The 21835-nt window shown below is 49.9% G+C and overlaps 2 protein-coding genes across 2 annotated transcripts in view; both read left to right on the top strand.

Annotated features, from left to right (window-relative positions):
- LOC144163186 (BET1-like protein) overlaps positions 1-21835 on the top strand; it is a 441394-nt gene that overhangs the window by 27359 nt on the left and 392200 nt on the right. The gene's annotated exons all lie outside the window — the stretch shown is intronic.
- Positions 784-18382, top strand: LOC144163176 (pancreatic lipase-related protein 2-like). The gene is made up of 7 exons (XM_077693998.1): positions 784-912; positions 8868-8978; positions 10378-10640; positions 13405-13608; positions 14561-14813; positions 15630-15836; positions 17827-18382. The coding sequence occupies exons 2-7, from the start codon at positions 8945-8947 to the stop codon at positions 18237-18239; spliced, it is 1374 nt and encodes a 457-aa protein (XP_077550124.1). The 5' UTR covers positions 784-912; positions 8868-8944; the 3' UTR covers positions 18240-18382.

Here is a 21835-nt window from a genome sequence, read left to right on the forward strand (position 1 = left end):
TTGAACGGCCGCTTTAAAATCTGAGATTATGATTGGTGGGGTTTGGTTCATCGCCTCCTGGACTCCTCCCCCGCCAGTGCTGGGTGGGGAGGGGTAACGGTCAGGGAGGTGAGTGGGGGGGGGATATTGGAATCATTTTTTACAGCAGAAATGTGAGGAGTCGCATAAAAAATGTAGGCCTATAACCTTTTTGTCTTCACTTTTATTTGAAGGTCTCAGCCAATGGTAATTTTGACGACTGGTTATACGTCGTAACTCACACCGAGGTTACGCGGATCTGGGAACGGCGCGTTTTTCACACACTGAGGGAAGTACCGCTTGAGTGGTGCATGCTCACACATCAAAATATTCTTCCTGAAATAACCGTCGGCAGTTATTCTGTTACGCGCGTTCTTATCGTTGGGTTGAACGAGTGCTCAAACGCGTGCAGCTTGAGTGGCGGTCAACGCCCCGGAAACGGGTCAAGCGTCCACCCCCTTCAACTGTCCTCTTGCCTTCGGGAGGCTTCTCACATAAGCCGCCCCAGCCACACATATAAACACTTGAGTCGGCCCCTTTCTTGTTTCCGGCCTTCAGTTCACCGAAAATTATCTTTCGCTATTTTATATTTCTTTTTAATCGACGACATAATCGGCTGACTTTCATGCGGAAGGCTCTAGCTGACAAGGCGACACTTGACGATGTTTACAATGGTATGCAAACGCTTCTGTGCTTCGAGCATGTGCTTTACGGTCGTTGTAAAGCGCCGCTTACAATCTGCCGACAGATTATGTTCAAGGATTGATCGAGCTTCTCTGGGCACATAAGTCTCGGCAGCTCTCTATACAAGATGCGCCATGGACACCCGTAGCTTCAGTTGACCCGGAAATCCTTTCACCGGGAAACTCCGATCGCTGCCGCTGCAACGTTTTTGTGAGTATCCAAACTTAGAGCGATTGTTCCACGAGTTTCTGCTCGAATCTTGCTCAGCGCCGCGATTGCGCAGTGACGGGAAAAAAATGTGGTTGATCCGTCTCTCATAGGAATCGGCAAAACACCAAAGTGAAATGTGCCTTGACAGGAACAGTTGAATGTTCATTCTGCATCGATATGAACTTGCACATCGCTATTTATACTTCGTCGGTATGACACCGCCAGACGCATCGACAATAGACACTGGATTGCACGCGCCAGATCCCTGTGTAAACCTGAATGAAACCACACGCGCTCGCAAACCATGCGGACGAAACCGAACGGGTTTCCAGCTAATCGTTTGGGTAAGTCACGGTCCGCTGCAGCGAAAGAGCATGATTTGCGGGGCTGTCTTGTGGGTGTAATTGGCGAGCGACGACTGGTGCGTCGGTTTGGCAAATGTGCGACCACTGCGTCCCTGCTCCGTGGAGTGTACGGCAGATGGTTGCGTTGCGACGAGCTCAACTGGCGCCAACTGGCGGCGATCATTAGCATCGTGGCGCACTACTTCACTTTACCTCTCTTAGACGGCAGCACCATCGAAATATAGGAGGTTATAGGAAGGATATATGACGCGTTCATACATCTGTCTACTTTTGAGCTCATAGCGCAATCGGTAGAGTGCCGGGCTCCTCGCGGCGGAGTTCCCGGCTCGAATCCTGGCGCAGCGGGGTCAATGAAACTTTTTCGAGCGGTGTCATTTCCGTGACGTCAGTCAGATCTTGGTGGATACCGGCATAAAACACCTTCCTGTTAAAAACAAAAGTTGGTATATGTTGTAACATTTAGAATGAACTCAGTTGCGTTAGAAAAACTGGTGGAAGGCGAACTGCGGGACCACAGCTTCAAAGTTGGTGGTTTATAGCGTTAGCTAATGTAGGGAATATGTTGACTGTTCGGCAAGTCCCCGCCCGTACCAATATCATCATCATTGAGGCTTGTCTTACGGGCTGCACGGCTACCGTGAAGTGAGAGTAGCGAAACGTATGTTTCCAGCAGGAAAAAAATCGTCCGATATAGTGCTGCAGAGCTTAATACAAAGTGGGAAAGCGAATCTTCAGCATTGGTTTGCGCCATGAAGAGCGACTCTAAGCAATGCGTGGTTCCGCAAGCGCGCCGACGTTCCATGTCTTGAGTGAGCGCGCCTGTCCGGCTCGCCTGTCGTGTGAACGACGCCTGTGTTGTCATTGGGCCTCCTCGATTTACCAGTCCTGGACAGCACGCGGGGCCTGTCGTCGCGGGCAGTCCGAGAACTGCCTTCGGACCGAAGATCTCAGAGGAATGCACGGTAAAATAGAGTGCCGGATCGCGTCCCTGGCAGTACACGGACGATGCGGGTCAGATAATCGAGGCGACCTTTTTTAATAATTAGCAGTAATGCTGGCGGTAAATTTGAAATCCACAACAGAGGTCACGGGATTCTCCCGTTGTCCCTGGCCGAAAGATGTACGCGAGCCAACGAAAAGCGAGTTGTAACAGCAGACTGAACCGAAGATGAGCCATACGGAATGTATATACTGAAAATGATCGAGTCACAAGTGTCGAAGTTGTCATTCGCGTGTGTCGTGAGGGCAGCAAGCGGCAGTCATCTGGATGGTGCATTGTCTGCCAGTTGCAATGTTCGGTCGGTGCATTATTGTTGCTTAAAGGGACCATGCAGACAAAACACGAGTTTGGTTTATTCGAAAGGTTGCCTTTTTAAAGGTATATTGACACCACTTTTAACGCGCACTTCGCTCAAATAAGTTATATAATTAGGGAAAAAAGGAATGGCCATGCAACACACCAGCTCATTTCCCGCAACAGAACCTATGATGTCATATGCGCCATCTCTGCGATTGGCTGAGACCGGAAAAGGCAAACGCAAATTAGGCAGGGCTTATAAGCTTGCCGAACGAGCTGTTTGTGCCTAAATGTAATGCATATTCATTTTACAGCAGTAAGAGTGGTGCGGTAAAGAATGAAAGTTACGAAAATACACGTAAACATAGAAGTACCGATGCGAGCTGCTGTTGGTGCTGGGCAAACTATGCTTGCTTTAGCTGCACAGCAGTCCGCCGCTTTGCAGTTGTCTTATACGACACTGGCCGATTGGCGTCAGTGACGTTGCCTTACGTGACCCTGTAAGTCGAGGATACTCAATGTTTCGCGAAACGGTTACTTTCTATTGTAACAAAAACAGGCCGGGTGTAAATAGTGTCGAAAACAAAGCAACGGAGGTCAGCGGTCCGTGGATGAGTATGCTATCGCCATCTGGGAGGTTTGCCGGCAAGCAAGGCTGCAGGGCCTAGCGACGCAGTGGAAGCTCGTTTGTATAGGGACCGGGCGGCCGTTGTATGGCACCACCGTCGTTTCAGCGAACAGCGCCGCTCGTGGCGAACCGCTCGTCAGTGGAATGCCGGTGGCGGTCAGCGCAGCGTAGTTGTGCATGGCTTTCTGTCGTTTTTCTGCGGTGCGGCTTGCAAAGCGAACGTAACCCCATGTGCATTTTTCAGATCGGTAGATCTTGAGTGTGGATGTGGCGTTTACGAGGCATGCCATGTGTGTTATTTACGCCCATACTCAGTATTTACAAATAGCAGACGACGCTTAATGCGCCAAGCTGGAAGTCAAGCTGGAAGTGAAAGTTCGTTGCTTCATGCAGTTTTTTCATGCCTGCATGCAGTTTCGCGAATCGAGGAGTATATTTCCGCTAAATGCTCCCACAAAGCCGGTGTGTGCAATCGATCTAGGAATGCTGCGGCGCTGGCCTTTGGCAGTTGATGACGAAACGTCGCCGACGTCGTGCACAAGCGAAAGACAAAGTTGGAGGGTGTCTTCGAAGATTTACCTCAAGACAGAAATTGTGACGGACGACGCTTCCGTATCTTCATTACCTACGGCTGAAACGTGCTTAATTTCACAGAAATGCTCTTACTACAGTCATCGGTAATCGCTGATAGAATAAATACCGCATGATAGTAGAATGTTATTGCTTGTCGTGTAGAAGCATTGCTTTAAAAGAATTGCAATGGTTGCTGGCTAGTTGGTAAATGGTTTTTCAAAAACCAATTCCTGCGTGGCTGAAGAACGCAAGATAGGAGGGTGCCCGAAACCTGTACTCAGCTTCACAACTGAATGCTGCGGTCGGTTTACAAGCTGCCACCTACGCTTGAAAAATCATGCACACCTCCGTCTAACGACGATGATGGTTTATCGCAAAGCTCTATATATATATCTCTATCGTATGGGTTTCCTTGGTTGCCTTCTGGATTTAAACTTAGACTAGTTAAGCGTCGAATTTGACCAGCACGCAGTTTGATCTTTCGATCGCAGCGTCTTTGGCTTTGACCATTTCCCATTCGATTTCGCACGATGAAAGCTTTGTGTTCAACCATCATAATCATTAGACGGAGGTCTAGATGATTTTGCTGTTTAATTTTGAACTTCCACGCCCCCTCTCCAAATCTAAACTTTTTCCAGCGTGTCGGAAATGTGTCTGGGGTGGAGGACTCGGGCTCATGCACCCATATTTGAGGCAACTAATCGCGCGTTTTTGGTGTCTTCACCAGGCATTACACGATTGTTTAGGTATACTCTGTAAAAAATACTTAAGCATTAAAAAAACACCGGCTGACGTTAAAGGGACCCAGAAAAGCCTTCTGTAAAAGTTACAAAAGGCCTGTGTTGTCACGTAGCACCAATATAGCGATGCAATGCCGTTGGAATTATTGATCTACATTCAGTATTAGCTGCGCCAGAAGCAATTAAATGCACCTCTCCCCACTTGCCGATCGACTCCTCCTCCCTCTCTGCCTCCTTCAAAGCAGCTAGCTACATTCCTGCGCCTAGGCTCGCGTCAATCACTGCGGACCCGCCTTCGCCGCCTTGCCTTGGGATCGCGCAGGAAGGAGGAAGAGCAGCCGGAAGCCAATGACAGTGACGCCGCCGGCGGCCGACCTTGCCGGCGATTGGGCGAATCAGGGGGCGCCTTCGCCGTTGCGTCAGCAGCGATCGCCGTTGCGTCACCCGCGGTCGCCGTTGCGTCACCCGCGGTCGGCTCGCTGCGGCGTCGCGCTCATCGGCTGAGAAAGGCGATCTTCAAAAATTGTTTACAAATTATCTGTACAACGTATGGGGCTCACACTTGGCTCAAAAATCCCCCGTTATGTGTTCTACCACCTGAATGCATTTGATTGCCACCTTCACAAAGCTTTTCGGGGTCCCTTTAACACTGCCACATTTTTTACGGTGCCAGCCTTTCTTCTACGCAGGTGGTAAAACGGGAAGGGGAGGAGGGATGGTTTGTAGCTTGGGCTGTTGAGAATAACTTTGGCTCTTGATAAAATGACCACCACAAACGTGGGATTTCCACTTCGGCTTTCAGGCTCCCATGCTCTCAGTGTCGCTCACCAAAACCGAAGGTACAAACCTCACGGTTACAGAAAGTGTAAACTGCTGCAACATTTCCACGGCTACACGGAAATCCATCTCGTATGCAGGTGCCTTTCTATTTAAAGCACACGTATCGAGTTATCCCAGCGCTAAGGCTGGCGTGGAAACCGTAGTCATTGAAACCAGTGAAGATAATTTAAAGTGGTAGAAATGAATTCTAATATTGCTAATAGTTTTATTCCTACTCAGATCGCGCGGAGCCAGGCGCAGAGCTCTGCAAAAAGCGCTCGTGTCAATGTAGCCCTTCCCCAACCTTACAAGCATCCAATAAGTTTGCGTGGCTGTGAGTGCATTTAAGAAAAAATAATACCAATAATAGTAGTTTTATTCGTACTCAGAACGGGTGGAGCCATGCGCAGATCGCTGCAAAAAGCGCTCATGCCATTGCAGCCGATACCCAACTTTAGACGCGTTCGACAAGTTTACGTAGTCATTACTGCCTCTAAGAACCCAACACATCTGTTCAGACTTCGTTTCAGCTCACATGTCTGCTCACAACGCCACCAAAACATACAAAGCACCGAAGCAAACACGACAAAAACATCGGGAGGCTGCGTAGTCCAATGCACCGGCTCATTCCACTGACGAGGGGAGCGCCGAGTGGTGGCGCCACCCATCCAGCTGCCCGGTCCCTATACGTGCCGTTATGACTTCATTGCAGACGTTACGGAAACACACGATTTGGCGGGAGAATCAAAATTTTCACCTAAATTGATTAATTTCTCAGCGAATACGACATCATTTGCTGCCGGTTAAGCGTTGGGGGCACTATAAAGCAAGAAATCTTTCGAATAAAATGAACTTGCATGGCCTCTTGAAAGTATGTCACCCCTCTTGCAAAGACTTACATAGAAATATTTTTTCTTTTTAGATATCGAAAATTCCCATACAATCAGAAATATTTTGCAGAAAGAATCGTGCTATTGTCTTACTTAGTTCAAAAGTTATAGCCACCTTTCTAGCAGCTGGTGAATGGTTCTGAAACCGAATCTGAAGTAGTGTGGTAACAGAAACCGATAACTCAGCGGAAACCAGCGGTGTACAGTATTGAAATTTTTCTGTTATGTTTTAGTCTGATACGTAAAATATAATTCAAAGACAATGTGTCAGGCTTCCTTTTTTTAAACATTGCTTTAAATTTCCGTAAGCTGGATGCATACCGCTAAAGCGTCTGCATTTTTTGCTTCGCGTGACCTTTATGCTACCGCTGCGAATGCTACCAGGTTCGTTATTTTTATAGGTATTAGTAGTGATAGTAATAACATAGCGAAGCTGCGTACCTTCAGCCCAGAACGCATCCACCGCATGCGTTTCCAGGGGGACACCCGAGCACGGAAGTGCGGCCTAACAGAAAAGACGCGTTTACATGAATGTGACAGGTGGCGCATCGCATCGCATCGCATCAACTTTCTAGCGTTTCACATCTATCTAAACGGGGCTAATGCGTTAGGAGAGCGCGTCGCATTAATGCGCCAGGCAGGAGTCGAGGTCGGTAGGGGGTGTGGCGTCAACGCTCGGCGCTACAGGGAGAGGCCTCGGAAGCAGCTGAAGTGCGTGAGAGAGGGCCGGCTGCGCTCCATTAGAGCCGTGGTGAGGGCGAGAGGCGTAGCAGCAGCTGAGGCGCGTGAGAGGGGGGGAGACTGTGGCGTCGAACGCGACACAGCTGCTCCCGCAGCTGATCACGTGGACACCGTCAGCAGGCAAGATACAGAAGTTTCGTGCACCACTTCGGACTGCACCCCGGTCCTACATTCGCTCGAAATTTAGAAAAAAAAATTACACCATCTTCCCGTGGTGAACCATGAGGAGGATGCGATACATCATGGGGGTTCTGTGTAGGTTCCATTGTGTTGCCGTCATGTTTCATTTATCGGAGCATGAATGGGAATGTAGTGTGAACCCCCATGTAGAGACAGAGAAATGTAGAGAAATGTAGAGACAGCGAAGAGACCGACACCGGCATTACCTGGTCGAACATCTCCTGGTTCTCGTCTTTATTGCGTGCTCACGCTCCTACCCCGCTGCCCGCCCTCTTCGCCTCTTCTCTGGTTGAGCTGCAAGGCGCATGGCGCTTCCCGCCACAGCTTTCCCGCAGAAAATTCAACATCCTCCTCTAAAGTTTTCAGTTCGTCGCTTCCGTTGACGTTCAGCTTCGCGTGCCTTCGTTGTATCAGTAGCTTCTTGACGTAGTTTGAATGAGTGAAGGACATAAGGCGCGTTCGTAGCACGTGCTCCCGTCTCGGTTTGTAGCGCAGTGCGAAAAGCCACGTACCTCCCGTTGCGGCCAGAGAGTCGTGGGATCGAAACCGGGTGCCGCCTAACTATTTCTTTTATTTATAGTGGACTGGGCTGACGTCAGCCGAAACGCTGACGGGGCTGAAGAGACGCGCATGCGCAGTAGAGTGCGGACGGCGGACAACAACGACAACAAGGGAGGGAGGGACACAGCCCCGAGCATGAGATGCTTCGCATCTAAAAATAGGGGAAGCTTGCACTCACGAACAAGGGTCCAATGGTGAAGCTGTTGTAGGGGATCATTGACGGGCACAAATTTGAGTTTTAGTATCGCTGTGGTGTCGTGGTTGACGTCGGTGGCAGGGCATTCCAAACACCTTATGTTGAGCAAGGCCAGACTGAGCTCGTCGTTTTGGTCGACGTTTTCGTACGCCACTCTGCAAGCGCGACTTATCGTCTCTATAGCGGAGGCTTTGCTTTGCGGCCTCTTCCTCGGTCGTGCGCACTATCCGTGGCCGGGCCATGTGGAGTCAATGATCACCTACAGCAGCTTTGACATTCAAGTCGCGGTTCTTGTACTGTACAGAGCGCATGCGCACGACGACACCGGGACGAACGAACGAGGGGCGTACGCTATGACGGGTCTTTCTCGTTCCGAGCAAGTGTTGCCATGATACGGCGAACGCTAAAGATTTTTGTGTGTGTGTGTGTGTGTGTGCGGCCAATGTCGGCCAACCTCCCTCGAGGCACGCGGCGAACTCTGCTTTTTTTTTTTTTTGTCAATATTGGATAATCTCTCTAAGTCGGTATGCTTAGCCTGACGAACGCGCGCACGAGGGCTCGGCATTTTCTTGGTATTTTTAACTGCGGACACCACATACACAAACGATTTATTCAACAGCTTCGCTGTTAAAAACAAGTGTTACCACCAGCTCTACGGTGAGGAAGCATGTACTGTTTAATGAGTTGAAGTTTTTGTATATTAAAAAGCAAGTACTGAGAAAAAGTTCCCATTCGCACATCACCAGGCGGTCTGTTTCACCTATCTGCCTGTATAGCAGGTCTGTTTTAAATTGAAAGCACTTCGGTAAAATGCACGGTAATATGTGCGGGAAGGCGACACGCGTTGTCACGCTTCTGGCGTTTTCTGCGTTACTCAACAACTGCTTCTCTAGCAAGCGGTATACACCTGCATTCGTAGCATTGTATGTACTACCAATAGAGATTAACTCGTTTCAACACATTAGTTGCAGGGGCCCAAGAAGTCGGGCGGCGCCTGGACTGTTGACAGCTCTATCCCAGGCCGAAAACTTCCGACCGCACCATGAACTTCTTCCCACTGCTTGTGGCGATGACCGGTAAGCTCGCCGGCTCAGAAAATGAAACGACAGAGATTTGCTCAAACGGTTTTCATAGCAGCACCTCGCTTTTTGCAAAGTTCGATCCCGCGTGTGTGGATGGTGAACTGACTGCAGCAATGCGGTCCCTCATGTGGAGGGGGACGGTGGTTCCACTCCACTGGAAGACGTTTCCGTGTCACTACTTACCGCTGCGTCTTATGGGTGGAGTAACTGGCCACTGCCCCTTGTAACGGCTGAGATTCTTTCTCTTACCCATAATCGAAGCCAGTTGAGAGAGAGAGAGAAGGAGATAAAATTTATTTGCCCTTTAGGCTAAGGCCGCCTCCTTCCAGGGGGCCATTGGATTTCCTCATTGGTGGATCTTCCAGGGGTCTTGCCGGGAAGACGGCGTGCCTGTGGTCTTTTGGACAAAGCCTGCCAACGATAGCTGCTGCTCTAGCGTGACCGGTTGAGTCAGCCACTCCCTGCGGATACTGCTTCTATCTACCTTGGGGCATAGCCATAACATGTGCTCTTGATTAATCGGTACCTGGCATTCATCACACACAGGCGGGGAAGTGTTTACACATCCCTTGTACATGTATACTTTGTCGGGTGTGAGTAACGTTTGCGTTTGCGAGAGCCTTATGGTGGTTTGCTGTTGCCTGGACAATTTATTGTGCGGAGGAGTGAATTTGCGTTTGCTGTCTACGGATTCTTTAAGTTAATTTTGGCGGGGTCACGGGCTTCTGGGTTTGGCCACAGTTGGCAGGTGCCCGGAGAAGCGCTTCACGGTCGAGCAGGTTTGCTCTTTAGTTTCCTGCAAAACCTGTGTGTCCCGGTACCCAGTGCACCATTATTGTGCCTTCAAGGGGTTTGAGCTCTTCCAAAGCCGGTTTCGGAATGGAGCCTTGTGTCAGAAGGGTGCAGACTTTCTTGCTGTCTGTGTATGTTAGTAATATTGTGCTGTGTCGCAGTGCAGGCGGCCGCCCAAGCTATTGCAGTGACCTCGGCTTCTTCGACGGAATAGCCATTGCCCTGGTTTGTTCCTTCCTGGCCTGTACTGCTTGTGAGATAGAGATAGAGATAGAGAGAGAGAGAGAGAGAGAGAGAGAGAGAGAGAGAGAGAGAGAGAGAGAGAGAGAGAGAGAGAGTAAACATCTTTAATTTCGAGCCTAATGGTGCAGGATGGTGAGAGCATGCTATGCCATCGCTATTTCCTTGCACTGCCGCATCCGTGGCAAAAAAGGCGGTCTGTGCGTATACAAGTCGCCATCATAATCCCCAACTGGTTCAAGCCAGTTGAGGATTATTATGGCGACTTGCATACGCACAGACCACCCTTTTTGCCGCCTGGAGAGTGGTGCACGTCATGTTTTATTATTAATAATAAACAAGCGCGCGTACGTGCTTTCAGGGGTGCACAGTCCTGACGGGCATGCAAACTCTACAAACTTCCACCGTGCCCTGAAGGCGCGTACGGTGTACGACACGACCTACATGTACGGAGAGCTGACCAAGGAGGACTTGGCCGACATCGCCCTGTCGGTGAAGCGCCATGAGGAGATGCCTTACCTGATCTTGGCCGCTACTTCCAAACCGCTCTCCTTCCCGGAGCTGCCCGGAACATTCGACCTCTCAGGGAACCTCAATTTCTTCGTGCCACAGAGTCCATCTAAGGTGGGTGCGCTACTAGCGGTGCAGTAAGGAAAACATCCTCACTCCTTAAAGGGACCCTGCAACACTTTCGATTAGCCCTTTCACTCTTTCCTTCGCGTCCGGAACCACTGCGAAAGCTATAGCTGTCGCCAGCACGTGGCGGCACTGAGTGATTTGCTCGTCGCACCAGATCCGCCTTCCATTTCTGCTTTGCTTTTGTGACTTTTTTGTTTAAAGTTGCTATCGAAGAGCGTTCATTGCTGCAACTGAAGGAAAACCGGCCAACAGCCGCTACGTGCCCTTGGTGACGTAATTCGGGCAGTCGAAAAAAACGTCAAGACCGGGAAAGACAGAAATTTTTTTGAGCGAGTTTACAAGTTGTCTGATGGGAATAGAGGTGTAATTTTTGGCTGAAGTACTTTGCGACCCCCTATAATCTAAGTACTGTGTGTGTTGGCTAAAAATTTGAAAAAAGTGTTGCTGGGTCCCTTTAGGAACGAGGAGGGCGGAACGGGGTAAATTGGAGTGCCTGTCACAGAGATCACGAAATGTGCCTTGCTGGGCCCCCAGTGTCTCGAAAGGAGCCAAAAATTTGGTGTCAATACATTTTCAAATGTAGCAAATATCCCGGAAACCTAAAGGTACAGACATGCGATCTTTGTCGAGAGAGAGAGAGAGAGAGAGAGAGAGAGAGAGAGAGAGAGAGAGAGAGAGAGAGAGAGAGAGAGAGAGAGAGAGAGAGAGAGAGAGAGAGAGAGAGAGAGAGAGAGAGAGAGAGAGAGAGAGAGAGAGAACTTCATTTGATGCCAGAGATGGGTTCTGAAGGGTAGACGACTTGGACGGTCTCCCTCCCTCAGTCGTCAGCCAGAATTCCTTGGATCCTCGCAGCGGCTTCGGCCATCCGGAGATTTCCCTGGCATATTTTCTTCATCCCAAATGAAAGGGCACCACATAAAACGCCTTGATCAGAAACGGTTTTGCTGATAGCACCCTAGAACTTCTGAAATATGAATTTCTAGATCTACCAGCCAGCCATACGTGTCCCGCCTAAAGTAATGCTGGCAACCAGGACAGTGGGACGTGCGGCAGCGTACTTTTAACTGTACGTGAGATTAAAAGAGGTATTTAAAAACTTGTTCCCGGCTAAAACTACAGTAACGTGCAACCTTTCCTACCCCGTCATGCAGTTTTTGAATCACGCATTGAAATCGATGGAGTTGTTGGGACACGTACCGTAGTGTGAAGTTTAGACGCTACGTGTCGCCACCTATCAGACTTCATAAATTTTAGAGCAAAATTAAAATTACTTGCTCCTGTTTATTGAGAAATTCCTTGCAGTCACCCAAGTATATAAAATTCTGGCTTTCATATGAGCTAGACGATATGCACTCCACAGAAATCGGTTGTCTGTCCCTTTAAGAGAGCAACACATAAGAGGGGGGTAGTGGCACTGGGAAGCGCGGACGAACAACTCTTTTTTATATTTGCAAGAAAAGAAGCAGTATGTAAATGTATAACTGATTAAAAATCAGCACAACCTGAGATAAAACATTGGTCAGGTTTGACTTGTAAACAGCGTTATTTCGAGCGAAAGATCTGTTCGGCTTGGTTTTGCATATACTGTGCACGCACTGTTTCATGGAGGTTTGGATGATTGGATTGGATTGGATTGGATTGTACTCGATGATTGGATTCAATCTGCCTGCGCTGAAGCGCACGCACCGACCGTCCACCCGGCTAGCCATCTAAGGCAAGACTGAGCGACCAAGCGCCTGCGAAGCAGCCGCTAAACCCTCTCCTAGTCACATGGTACCGCAGCCGAGGAGCTCGGAGCTAGCTCCACATCTGCCCCACTTATGCTACTCAAGGTCATTGCGACGCGGTTATTGACCTTGCGAGACATGGCGTAGTAGAGCTTTCGCTTTAAAACAAGTCGTGACCAGCAAGCTACGCCTTCTACAGGAAAATAACATCGCGCTTTGAAAACGTGCACGATTGATGAGACGTTGACGCGCTCTGCCTTCTTTTCTGGCAAGAAAGCAAGCTCTTTCCCGACCTAACGGGTTTGTCTTGTCTCTCGAACGAAACAAGATCCATTATTTTGACTATTTGACGGATGAATAAAGCCTTAGCTTACGTTGACGCGCTCTGCCTTCTTTTCTGGCAAGAAAGCAAGCTCTTTCCCGACCTAACGGGTTTGTCTTGTCTCTCGAACGAAACAAGATCCATTATTTTGACTATTTGACGGATGAGTAAAGCCTTAGCTTACCTTCAATCTGCGGCAGCTAAAGAGAAGACATAACGAATGACCCATTGGTGGCCGCCGCATGTTACTTCCGGATTACCGTCACATTGGTTTTCAAGGAGTTCACTGCAGTTTTCACGGTCCCTTTGAGCTCGTCTTATGGGAGTTTACTGTATAGACTCGCCCCCCCCCCCCCCCCCTTGCTTGCTTACCTGATATTTAGAGGGGTTGTGAATCTGTTGAGCGTTTTGAATGTATACGTACGAAGGTGTATGAGTGCTTCCTACTGCTCATCAGTACTGTGTGTCTGCGCGTGCGTGTGTATGCATGTGTAACTCCTGAAAATTTACCTGTACACACTTTTCCTGCAAACCCGCATTTTCATCCAAAACAGCCCCAAAGGGTGCAAGATGTTTACACCGTTATTGGTCAGTAACGCCATAAAAAAGTAGGGTGCAGTCCATCCTGCAAGATACGTTAATTTTCCAGTGTAACACGTAGTCAGTTTGCACCCAACGTTTTTCCGCCCATGGCGTGCAGGTGAAACCTCAATTCCTGCTGTACTCGAACAAGGCCAAAAACTCGGACAAACTGCTCTTCGAGACGGGTTTGGACCCGGCGGGCTTTTCGAAGCTTGGGTCACAGCTGAATCACGGACATAAGCTCTACTTCGTCGTGCACGGATTTCTGAGTAGCGCAAAGACGCCGTGGATGCTCGACATGAAGAACGAAATATTGAGCCAGGTATGTGTGGACCAGTATATTCGTCGATGTCTTTTGATTTCGGTGCAATATTTTCCGCTTTTTTTCGTGACAATGCCGTCACGAGTGAACGTATGCAACTTGTGAAGTTAACCTCGACGTCGCCAACGCGCTTCTATCGGCGTTGCCGATGACACCGCAGAACCATGAGGACAACATGCAACTGTGCTTCTCTTATAATATAGTTATGGCCGAACAAAATATTCATGAAATTTAACGTACAGCATTTAAATAGCTGATGTAATCAGGCAAGATCGAGGTTGGGTTTTGGGGGTAGCGGCCATCGATGCATTTACCGCACTCGCTGCTTGATGTGACCAACCGGCAATTACTATATGGCTGACTAAAGCAAATTTAGGATGTCCCGCCATAGGCAAGGCACTTGTCAGAGGGCGGAAAGAGAGCCACGCTCACTTCATAGCCTGGTACGCCATCAATCTCGATACAACTACCAGAGCAGCCTAGCCCGGTCGTGCCTTGTCAAAATCATAACAAACATTACGAAATTGACTGATTATACGGTTTAACGCGCCGACGCAACGCAGGCGATGAGGCGCGCCGTAGGGGAGGGCTTCGGGTTAGTTTTGACCACCTGGAGATCTTTAACTCGCGCCGAAATCTCGTACACACACGGGCGTTTTTTTTTTTTTTGCTTTTCGCCTCCATCAGAAAAGCGGCCGCCGCAGCCGGAAATCGAACCGCGTCCTTGTGCAAACATTACGAACTCGGGGGAACACTATCACACAGATGAAACGGTCTACTACATTTAGTGGGTGCCTCGAGTTACATTGCTCTTACAGTTCAGAGCCATGGTTCCTTCTTTATGGTTATGACTACCGTCTTGTTACTAGCGAAGTGCGAGCAACAGTTATTTAACGCCGCAAGTTGTCTACTACTGTTGATGATGATGACGATGGTGGTGGTGCACACGCAGGAGCCAAACGTGGGCGTGGTGCTCGTCGACTGGAGCAATGGCTGCGGCTCCCTCCTAGGCTACAGCACGGCCGCGGCAAACACGCGTGTAGTGGCGCGGTCGCTGGCGTTCCTGGTGCAGACGCTGACAGAAGCCGGCGTAGTCAGCCCCAAGGACGTGCACTACATCGGTCACAGCTTGGGCGCCCAGACGGGAGGCTTCTTCGGCCAGGACGTCAAGACGCTCACGGGCCAAGTCGTCGGCAGGATCACCGGTGAGGCGCGCGCACTCGGACCACCGAACCCTTCCCCCTTCGCGTCCGATACTCTACCGATTGACCTACTGGGGTGACTGTGTATTGTACTTCATGTCCTACTGTATATATGTATATCATGCGTTAATGTATCCGCACTTACGTCGACAATTGGAGTTTGTGATAATGGGTGAACGGCCAGCCGCGTAATCAATATTGAGCCCCCTCAATCTACCACACCCGGCAAATCCGCGGGCCGGCTTAGTACTCACTTTGGGCAGGAAGTCTCATAGCAAAGCGTAGAAAACTCGAGCGCCATGTTGAGCCCGGGTAGTCCACAGACAGCAACAGACTGAAGTCGACAGCATGAGGGAATCCCGTCTGGAAGGAGGGTACATTAGGAACGAAAAAGAGACGCCGACCAGTCCAAACAAAACCTCCTGACGTTTCGGCTTCCAGCACAGAAGCCTTGTTCACAATGAATGCATCACCAGAACTTGTTCACAATGAATGCATCACCAGAAGTCTTCTGGTGATGCATTCATTGTGAACAAGGCTTAATTCCGTGCTGGAAGCCGAAACGTCAGTACGTTTTTGTTTGGACTGGTCGGCGTCTCTTTTTTGTTCCGGACAGCAAGAGGCTCTAAAGGAGGTTGAGCCGAACGAGCTTCAAATGCGCAACTAGCGCGTTACCGGCCTGTGTGCTCAAAGACACTAGCCGGACTTTGGCAGTCGAGTTGTGCACCAAGCGGGGGATGTGCCGTGGTTACCACCCTCACGGCACGCCCGTCGGCTCGGTCGAAAGAAATGGAGAGAAAGGCGTTCGTGCACGCGCAGGTCTGGACCCGGCGGGACCGCAGTTCGAGTCCCGAGGCGTGCACCTGCGGAAGGACGACGCCGTGTTCGTGGACGTGCTGCACACGAGCACCGGCAGCGGCTGGACTGACATCGTGGCGGGCCACCTGGGCATGGCGTCCAGCTGCGGACACGTCGACTTCTACCCCAACGGCGGCAGGCAGCAGCCCGGCTGCTGGCACTTCACCTGTGCGTATGCGCTTTTGATGGGGGTTTCCTGTTGGCCGTCATGCGCACAGTGCAGTGTTAATGGGGCGTTATATAGTTATGGGTGTTATATAAGGCATTATAGTGCTAATGGGGCGTTACTAATGGGGCGTCATCCATCAATAGATGAGGAACATTAGTAAGACTTGTGCAAGCACCGCATACACATCAGTCAGACGTCTTGGTATAATGGAGCCACGTCGGCACCCACTTGTACCTCCTGCAGCGCACAAGCGTTGACTGAGCTCCACCATTTAATATGGCCCTACAGAAACTTCAGAAGGGGTAGGGTTGCCTTACTCGAGAAATGGAAAGCCCCTACGAACCTAAATGCCCATCTTGGATTAGTACGCAGCGAACCATCTCTTCTCAGGGAAATTAGCCACTACACGCTAAAAAACAGTCTGAGGCGAGCCTGACGAACTCCCCGAGATTTATGGCTGAAGGCACAAGGACGCGCCACCCAACTTTCATCATCATCATCATCAGCCTATCTACGTCCACTGCAGGGCAAAGGCCTCTCCCATAGATCCCCAATTGTCCCGGTCCTATGCTAACTGCGACCAATTTATCCCCGCAAACGTCTTAATCTCATCTGCCCATCTAACTTTCTCCCGCCCCCCGCCACGCTTGCCTTCTCTAGGGATCCGCCCCTCTGTTACCCCTAATTACCAACGGTTATCTTGCCTTCCCATTACATGCCCTGCCCACGTCCATCTCTTCTTCCTAAGCTCTACTAATATGACCTCAACACGCATCTGTTCCCTGACCCACTCCGCTCTCTTCTTGTCCCTTAATTTTACACCTATCATCTTCCGTTCCATTGCTCGCTGAGTCGTCCTCAATTTAAGTTGAACCCTCTTAGTGAGCCTCCAAGTTTCTGCCCCGTAGGTGAGTACCGGTAAGATGCAGCTGTCATACACTTTCCTCCTCGGGGACAATGGTAGGCTGCCACCCAACTATATCCCCTTCCTACAACCCCTACTCCCCCTTGTACTATGACCCTTCGTCGTGGTTGGCAATTTAGACACCTTTCGAGTAGGTCTGGTGTGAGTACGAGTGAGTCTGGTGTGAGTGCGTGTATGTGTGAGAGGAGCATAAAGTGGGGATGTCACCGTACTCCCGCCGTACATGGTCAGGGTTCACCGTGCAACCCCCAATGTGGGGAAGCCAGCTTACAAAGAACCAAGCTTACACTAACCCGCACTTCACCTTTAAGCACAAATGCATGCTGTTCAGAATGTCAGATATGGAGGCCTTAAGATCATCCTTTTATTTGTTATGAATTTGTCCGTACGCCGAACACACACCACTGAATAAATTATTGCAGCCGGCGGGGCACCCTGGCATTCTAGCCATATATATATACACAGCATCGCTCATGTAAATTCCAAGTAAAGTGTACGCGTGCCAGCTGCTTCATGTGTAAACGAAGGGGACGCAACGGCTCGGATGGAGCGGTAGCCGTGCTGCGTGCTCACGCTCGCAAGGCTGCCGATTACGATTAGCCCATATTTCATGGTGTACTAGAACTGTGAAGACCATAACAGGCTACATCCTTTATTTTGTAGCGCGAGCTACACTGGCCGAGGTTGAGCAGTTTCGCGTGGCTCCTGGAGAGCCGTACTGCGCATGCGCGAGGAGCAGTGACGTCTCACGGCGCACAGCTTTCGCACCGGAGCCGCCGCCACCGCGACTGGATTGGACTGGATTGAATTATTGGATGGGATTGAATTGGATTGGGTTGGATTAATTTGGATTGGATTGGATTGAATCGGGTTGAATTGAATTGGATTAATTTGGATTGGATTGATTTGGATTTTATTGGATTAGATTGGAAATCGTTTAGCAGCAGTAAGCACGATAATAAACCTAAGAATAACCAGCTGAACCTTAGCTCACGCTACGTATATCCTGGCATAGCCGAGCTAATAAGCCACTGGTAATTTCTTGTTTCTGCGCCTCCTCGCAGCCTGCTCGCACTCCAAGTCGACCGAGTACTACTCCGAGTCAGTGTACAGCTGCCAGTACCCGACGCGCTCGTGCCCCAGCTACGATGCGTACGTGTCGGGAGCCTGCAACCCGCAGGGTGCGTGCCAGGAAGGTGAGCTGTGCGGACGCATGGGCCACCCCGCCCACCTGCCCGTCGAGGGCGACCACTACACCGAGACGGACAAGGTGCGCTGCCTCAAGGACCCGCACCCGCTTAGGGTCGAGATGCTCGCCCTGCAGCTGGCCGTCTCCAGGAAGCCCCACAGCGAGGACGACCTCCTGCTCAAGTCCCTGGGGCGATCGGCCCAGGTCCTGCTCAAGAACGCCACACCGGAGGAACGCCAGAAGCTCCTGGACTATCTCAGGGAAAATAAGATGCACCGGAAGAACTAGCCGTGTGGCTGGTAACGTGGAAATGGAGCGGCCATGCAGTGCGGCATTACCTGTACTGGCGTTGAGAAAACCAAGTACAATGATTTCTGCCAGGCAGCGTTTGTACTTTCGAAAATAAAGAGAAATCAATTAGGGGCCTTCCATTCTGTGAAAATGGATGACCTGCGAAGCTGGACGCAGTCGACGGAGTGCACGAAACAAACCAAGTTTGTAATTTGCGATTGAGCATACTTTCTAGCCTATTAGCTGAATGAAACTCGGAAGGACTCCAGCTTTGTTCTAGCGGACAAACATACGGCTGTCTGTTTCCCTCCAGAAGAACGGAAAGTTGGGCTAGTTGGTATGTGTTCATCGTGGTGGAATACAGAAGCGCTCAAAAAAAAAAAAAAACAAGGACGAAGGAAGAAGTAGACAACACGGCGCTTCCCTCCCTCGGCGTTTCCCTCCCACGTCGGAGGCATCTTACTGTTTGTAACACGCCAACGCAATCCGCTCGACCACTGAAGACACCAGACAGGTCGCATTGGGCAGTTGGACGTTCACGTGTAAGAGCCGGCACAACGGACGTGTCTGCAATGAGGACATGAAACCTACAGCTTCGCATGCACGCCCCCTTTCCCCCCTTCACTCCCCAGACGTGCACACATAAACCGGCAACCAACTGTGTACGTGCTTAGACGTGAAAGGCACTGGCAAATAACAGGTGTGAAAGAGGCGTCAGCGGTGGCGAAAAGGAACGCCGAAGCGGCACCGAGTAAAGCGACTTCACCGGACAACTTGGGAAAAGGGGGGGTTAGACATATACTGCTTCGCAGTGAAAAAAAAAGAACCGTTGGCGGATCCCATTCATAAATAGGCATCGACGTAATCCGAAACTTCCATCGCGGCATACCTGGGTTGAATATAACTTACATATGGCAAACTAAGCCTTCCCTTTAAAGCAAAGACACGTTATGAGGATGTAGAGATAGCGGCTAGTCACATGCCTTAACTAAAAAACAATAACGTCGCTCGTATAAACATGAAAAACGAGCACGGGGACCAGTTTCGCACAACTTATTGGAACCTCCTCTACACTCCTGGCAGACCCATTACGTGCCACCGTTTCGCCACACTGTGTTGGTGACACGTTGCACTGGCCCGTTGCACTGGTGACCCGTAGCAGTGCACTGGCCTATAAGGAGGACGTGTACATTGAATGGTTAGTTTCCCGGAGGGAATTCTTTTGGAAGACGTTGAGTGGTCCCACAGCGTTCCGTGGCGAAGCAGTCCGTTGTAGACCGTTGGAGCCTATGCATGCAGACCATTAAACCTTTGGCAAGCGGGCACGCTACTTAACGCCCATGCTGTTCAGCTGGTACGCCCGTGAAAGCAGTTAACCACACATTCACGGCCGCCGCCGTAAAACGCGAGCAAGAAAATCAGTGCGATGCGCAAGTCACTGTAGTGCGCATTCAAGAGACCTCTGAACATTTGGAGCTTTCTTCGAAGGCACAAACTTTGACTTAATTGATTGATTGATTGTACAGTTTAACGCTCTGACGCAACGCACGCGATGAGTCGCGCTGTAGTGGAGGGCTCCAGATTAATTTTGTCCACCTGCGGATCTTTAACGTGCGCCGAAATCTCATACACACGGGCGTTTTTTGCTTTTCGCCTCCATCAGAAAAGCGGCCGCCGCGGCCGGGAATCGAACCCACGACCTCGTGCTCAGCAGCGCAACGCCACAGCCACTGAGCCGCCCCGGCGGGTATAAACGGCTTGAGTGGGAAACTGGTCACCTTCTTCCTTCCCTAACCCCAGTCGCTCAATAAAAGTTTATCTCTCTCTCTCTCTCTCTCTCTCTCTCTCTCTCTCTCTCTCTCTCTCTCTCTCTCTCTCTCTCTCTCTCTCTCTCTCTCTCTCTCTCTCTCCTTAGAATATAGGTACCCATGTCATGGTTGTTCTTGTTTCTTTTTCATTTTACATATTTGTATTTCGTTCGGTTGTTATGGCGACCTTTCAGTCCATTTATATCGTTCTTCGAAACGGTAATGGCGATGGGGTCTTCGAGTGGTGCCCCTGGCTCCTGACGTCAATTGTGGGACTCGCGCTATGAGTAACGGGAGACACTCTGCTTGGGTGCGGGTGCAGTTTCTACCATTTCCTTTCTAGGTGTTCAGTAGTAAGCCCGCTTAGCCACCGGAAGTACGCACTGTTTGCATGCCTTTCTAATTAGTGGGAGTGATAATTGACATTCCTTACACACTGCACACCAGCCCGAACTAATTTTCCTCCAGATTTCTTGTAGTGTGGATCAGCACTGAGCAATTTTCCAAGATAGTTGCATTCATCTACGTGTGCTAGTATTGCCTGTGCTAGCTTCGGGACGGACGGCTTCGGGACGGGAAGGCTTTCTGTGCGTCCGTTTAACGTTACTCCTGAATTTTCCTAACCGCACGACTGAGCTTATTGAGTACAGTTTCTTAAGAATTCTCTGCAGGTGTTCTCCAAAAGGTACCCAGCGTTATAATTAAATCACGGTTCAGTTCTAACCTACTATACTCGGTTACAACCCAAGAACGGCACCACCTCATGTAGTGTATCACTCCGCCAAAGCGTCGGACCCGTGACGTCAGTGCGCGTTTTGAAAGGGGTTTGCTATGAATGCGTGATATCGTATGCCTTGTCTCACACAGTTTGTTTGTCGCCACTGGAGTCGTTTGTAAGCATATTAAGTCCAAAAAAAATCACGGGAACGGCTCACGCCATGTTCAAAATATTCCCAGTAACGCCCTACTTGCGCCGCGCGGAGAAACATCGGGCTAAGGTGATAAGGCACAGCGGCAACTTCCGGTGCCGTTCTTAAGTTGTCACCGAGTATAGAAATTCTCGTCTGCTGCCAATATTTAGTCTTCTGCGGAGGGCGTACGGCTACAAAAACGACTGTAACTCACGTTTTATCACAACTTCCACAACAGAAGTTACGAGAAAGTTGGCCGCTAAGGCGACTTTATCATTTTTCTGACTTTCTTTTGCTTGTCATAATTAGTTCACATTAAATGAGTTCGTGCCCGAGTTCAAAATTCGGTGTCACCTCTTTGTCCTGTGCTAAACTTATTATCTGGTCATCCATCTTCACAGAATGGAATGACTCACAACTTTTTAAAGCGAAAGCTTTTATAGTGGGACCGATGGCGTTCTGTAAAAAAACTAATGCGTTTCCCCATAGACCGGTTGGTCGACGGAAAGGCTCCGATAAGATGTCAGGACACAAGGCGCGTGCGTGAAACCGGGTTTCCATTGCGTCAAAACGGTCACTTGAAAATTGCGAAAAAGGAAAGGTTGCAGATAAGACAATACACGCGTCGATCATGAAGAAAGAGTGCAATGGTATATAGATAGACTGTAATATCGAGCAACTTAGACGTATTGTTCTTGTATTTCTAGTGCGCAGCACTTTTGCGGTCACGACTGTGGTTCGGCGACGGTGACGGCATTGTAACCGAGCATGCGTAGAAAGAAAACGACGGAGGAAAGTGTGGTGAAAGTGTGAGGGGGAGGCAGTATGCGGAGCACGCACGAGGCGCTCGTCGGCGGCGACGCTTGGCGAAAGT

Source organism: Haemaphysalis longicornis, unplaced genomic scaffold (genome assembly GCF_048455015.1).
Source record: "Haemaphysalis longicornis isolate Haplotype H1 unplaced genomic scaffold, Haemaphysalis longicornis Haplotype H1 scaffold_12, whole genome shotgun sequence".
Classification (NCBI taxonomy): Eukaryota; Metazoa; Arthropoda; class Arachnida; order Ixodida; family Ixodidae; genus Haemaphysalis; species Haemaphysalis longicornis.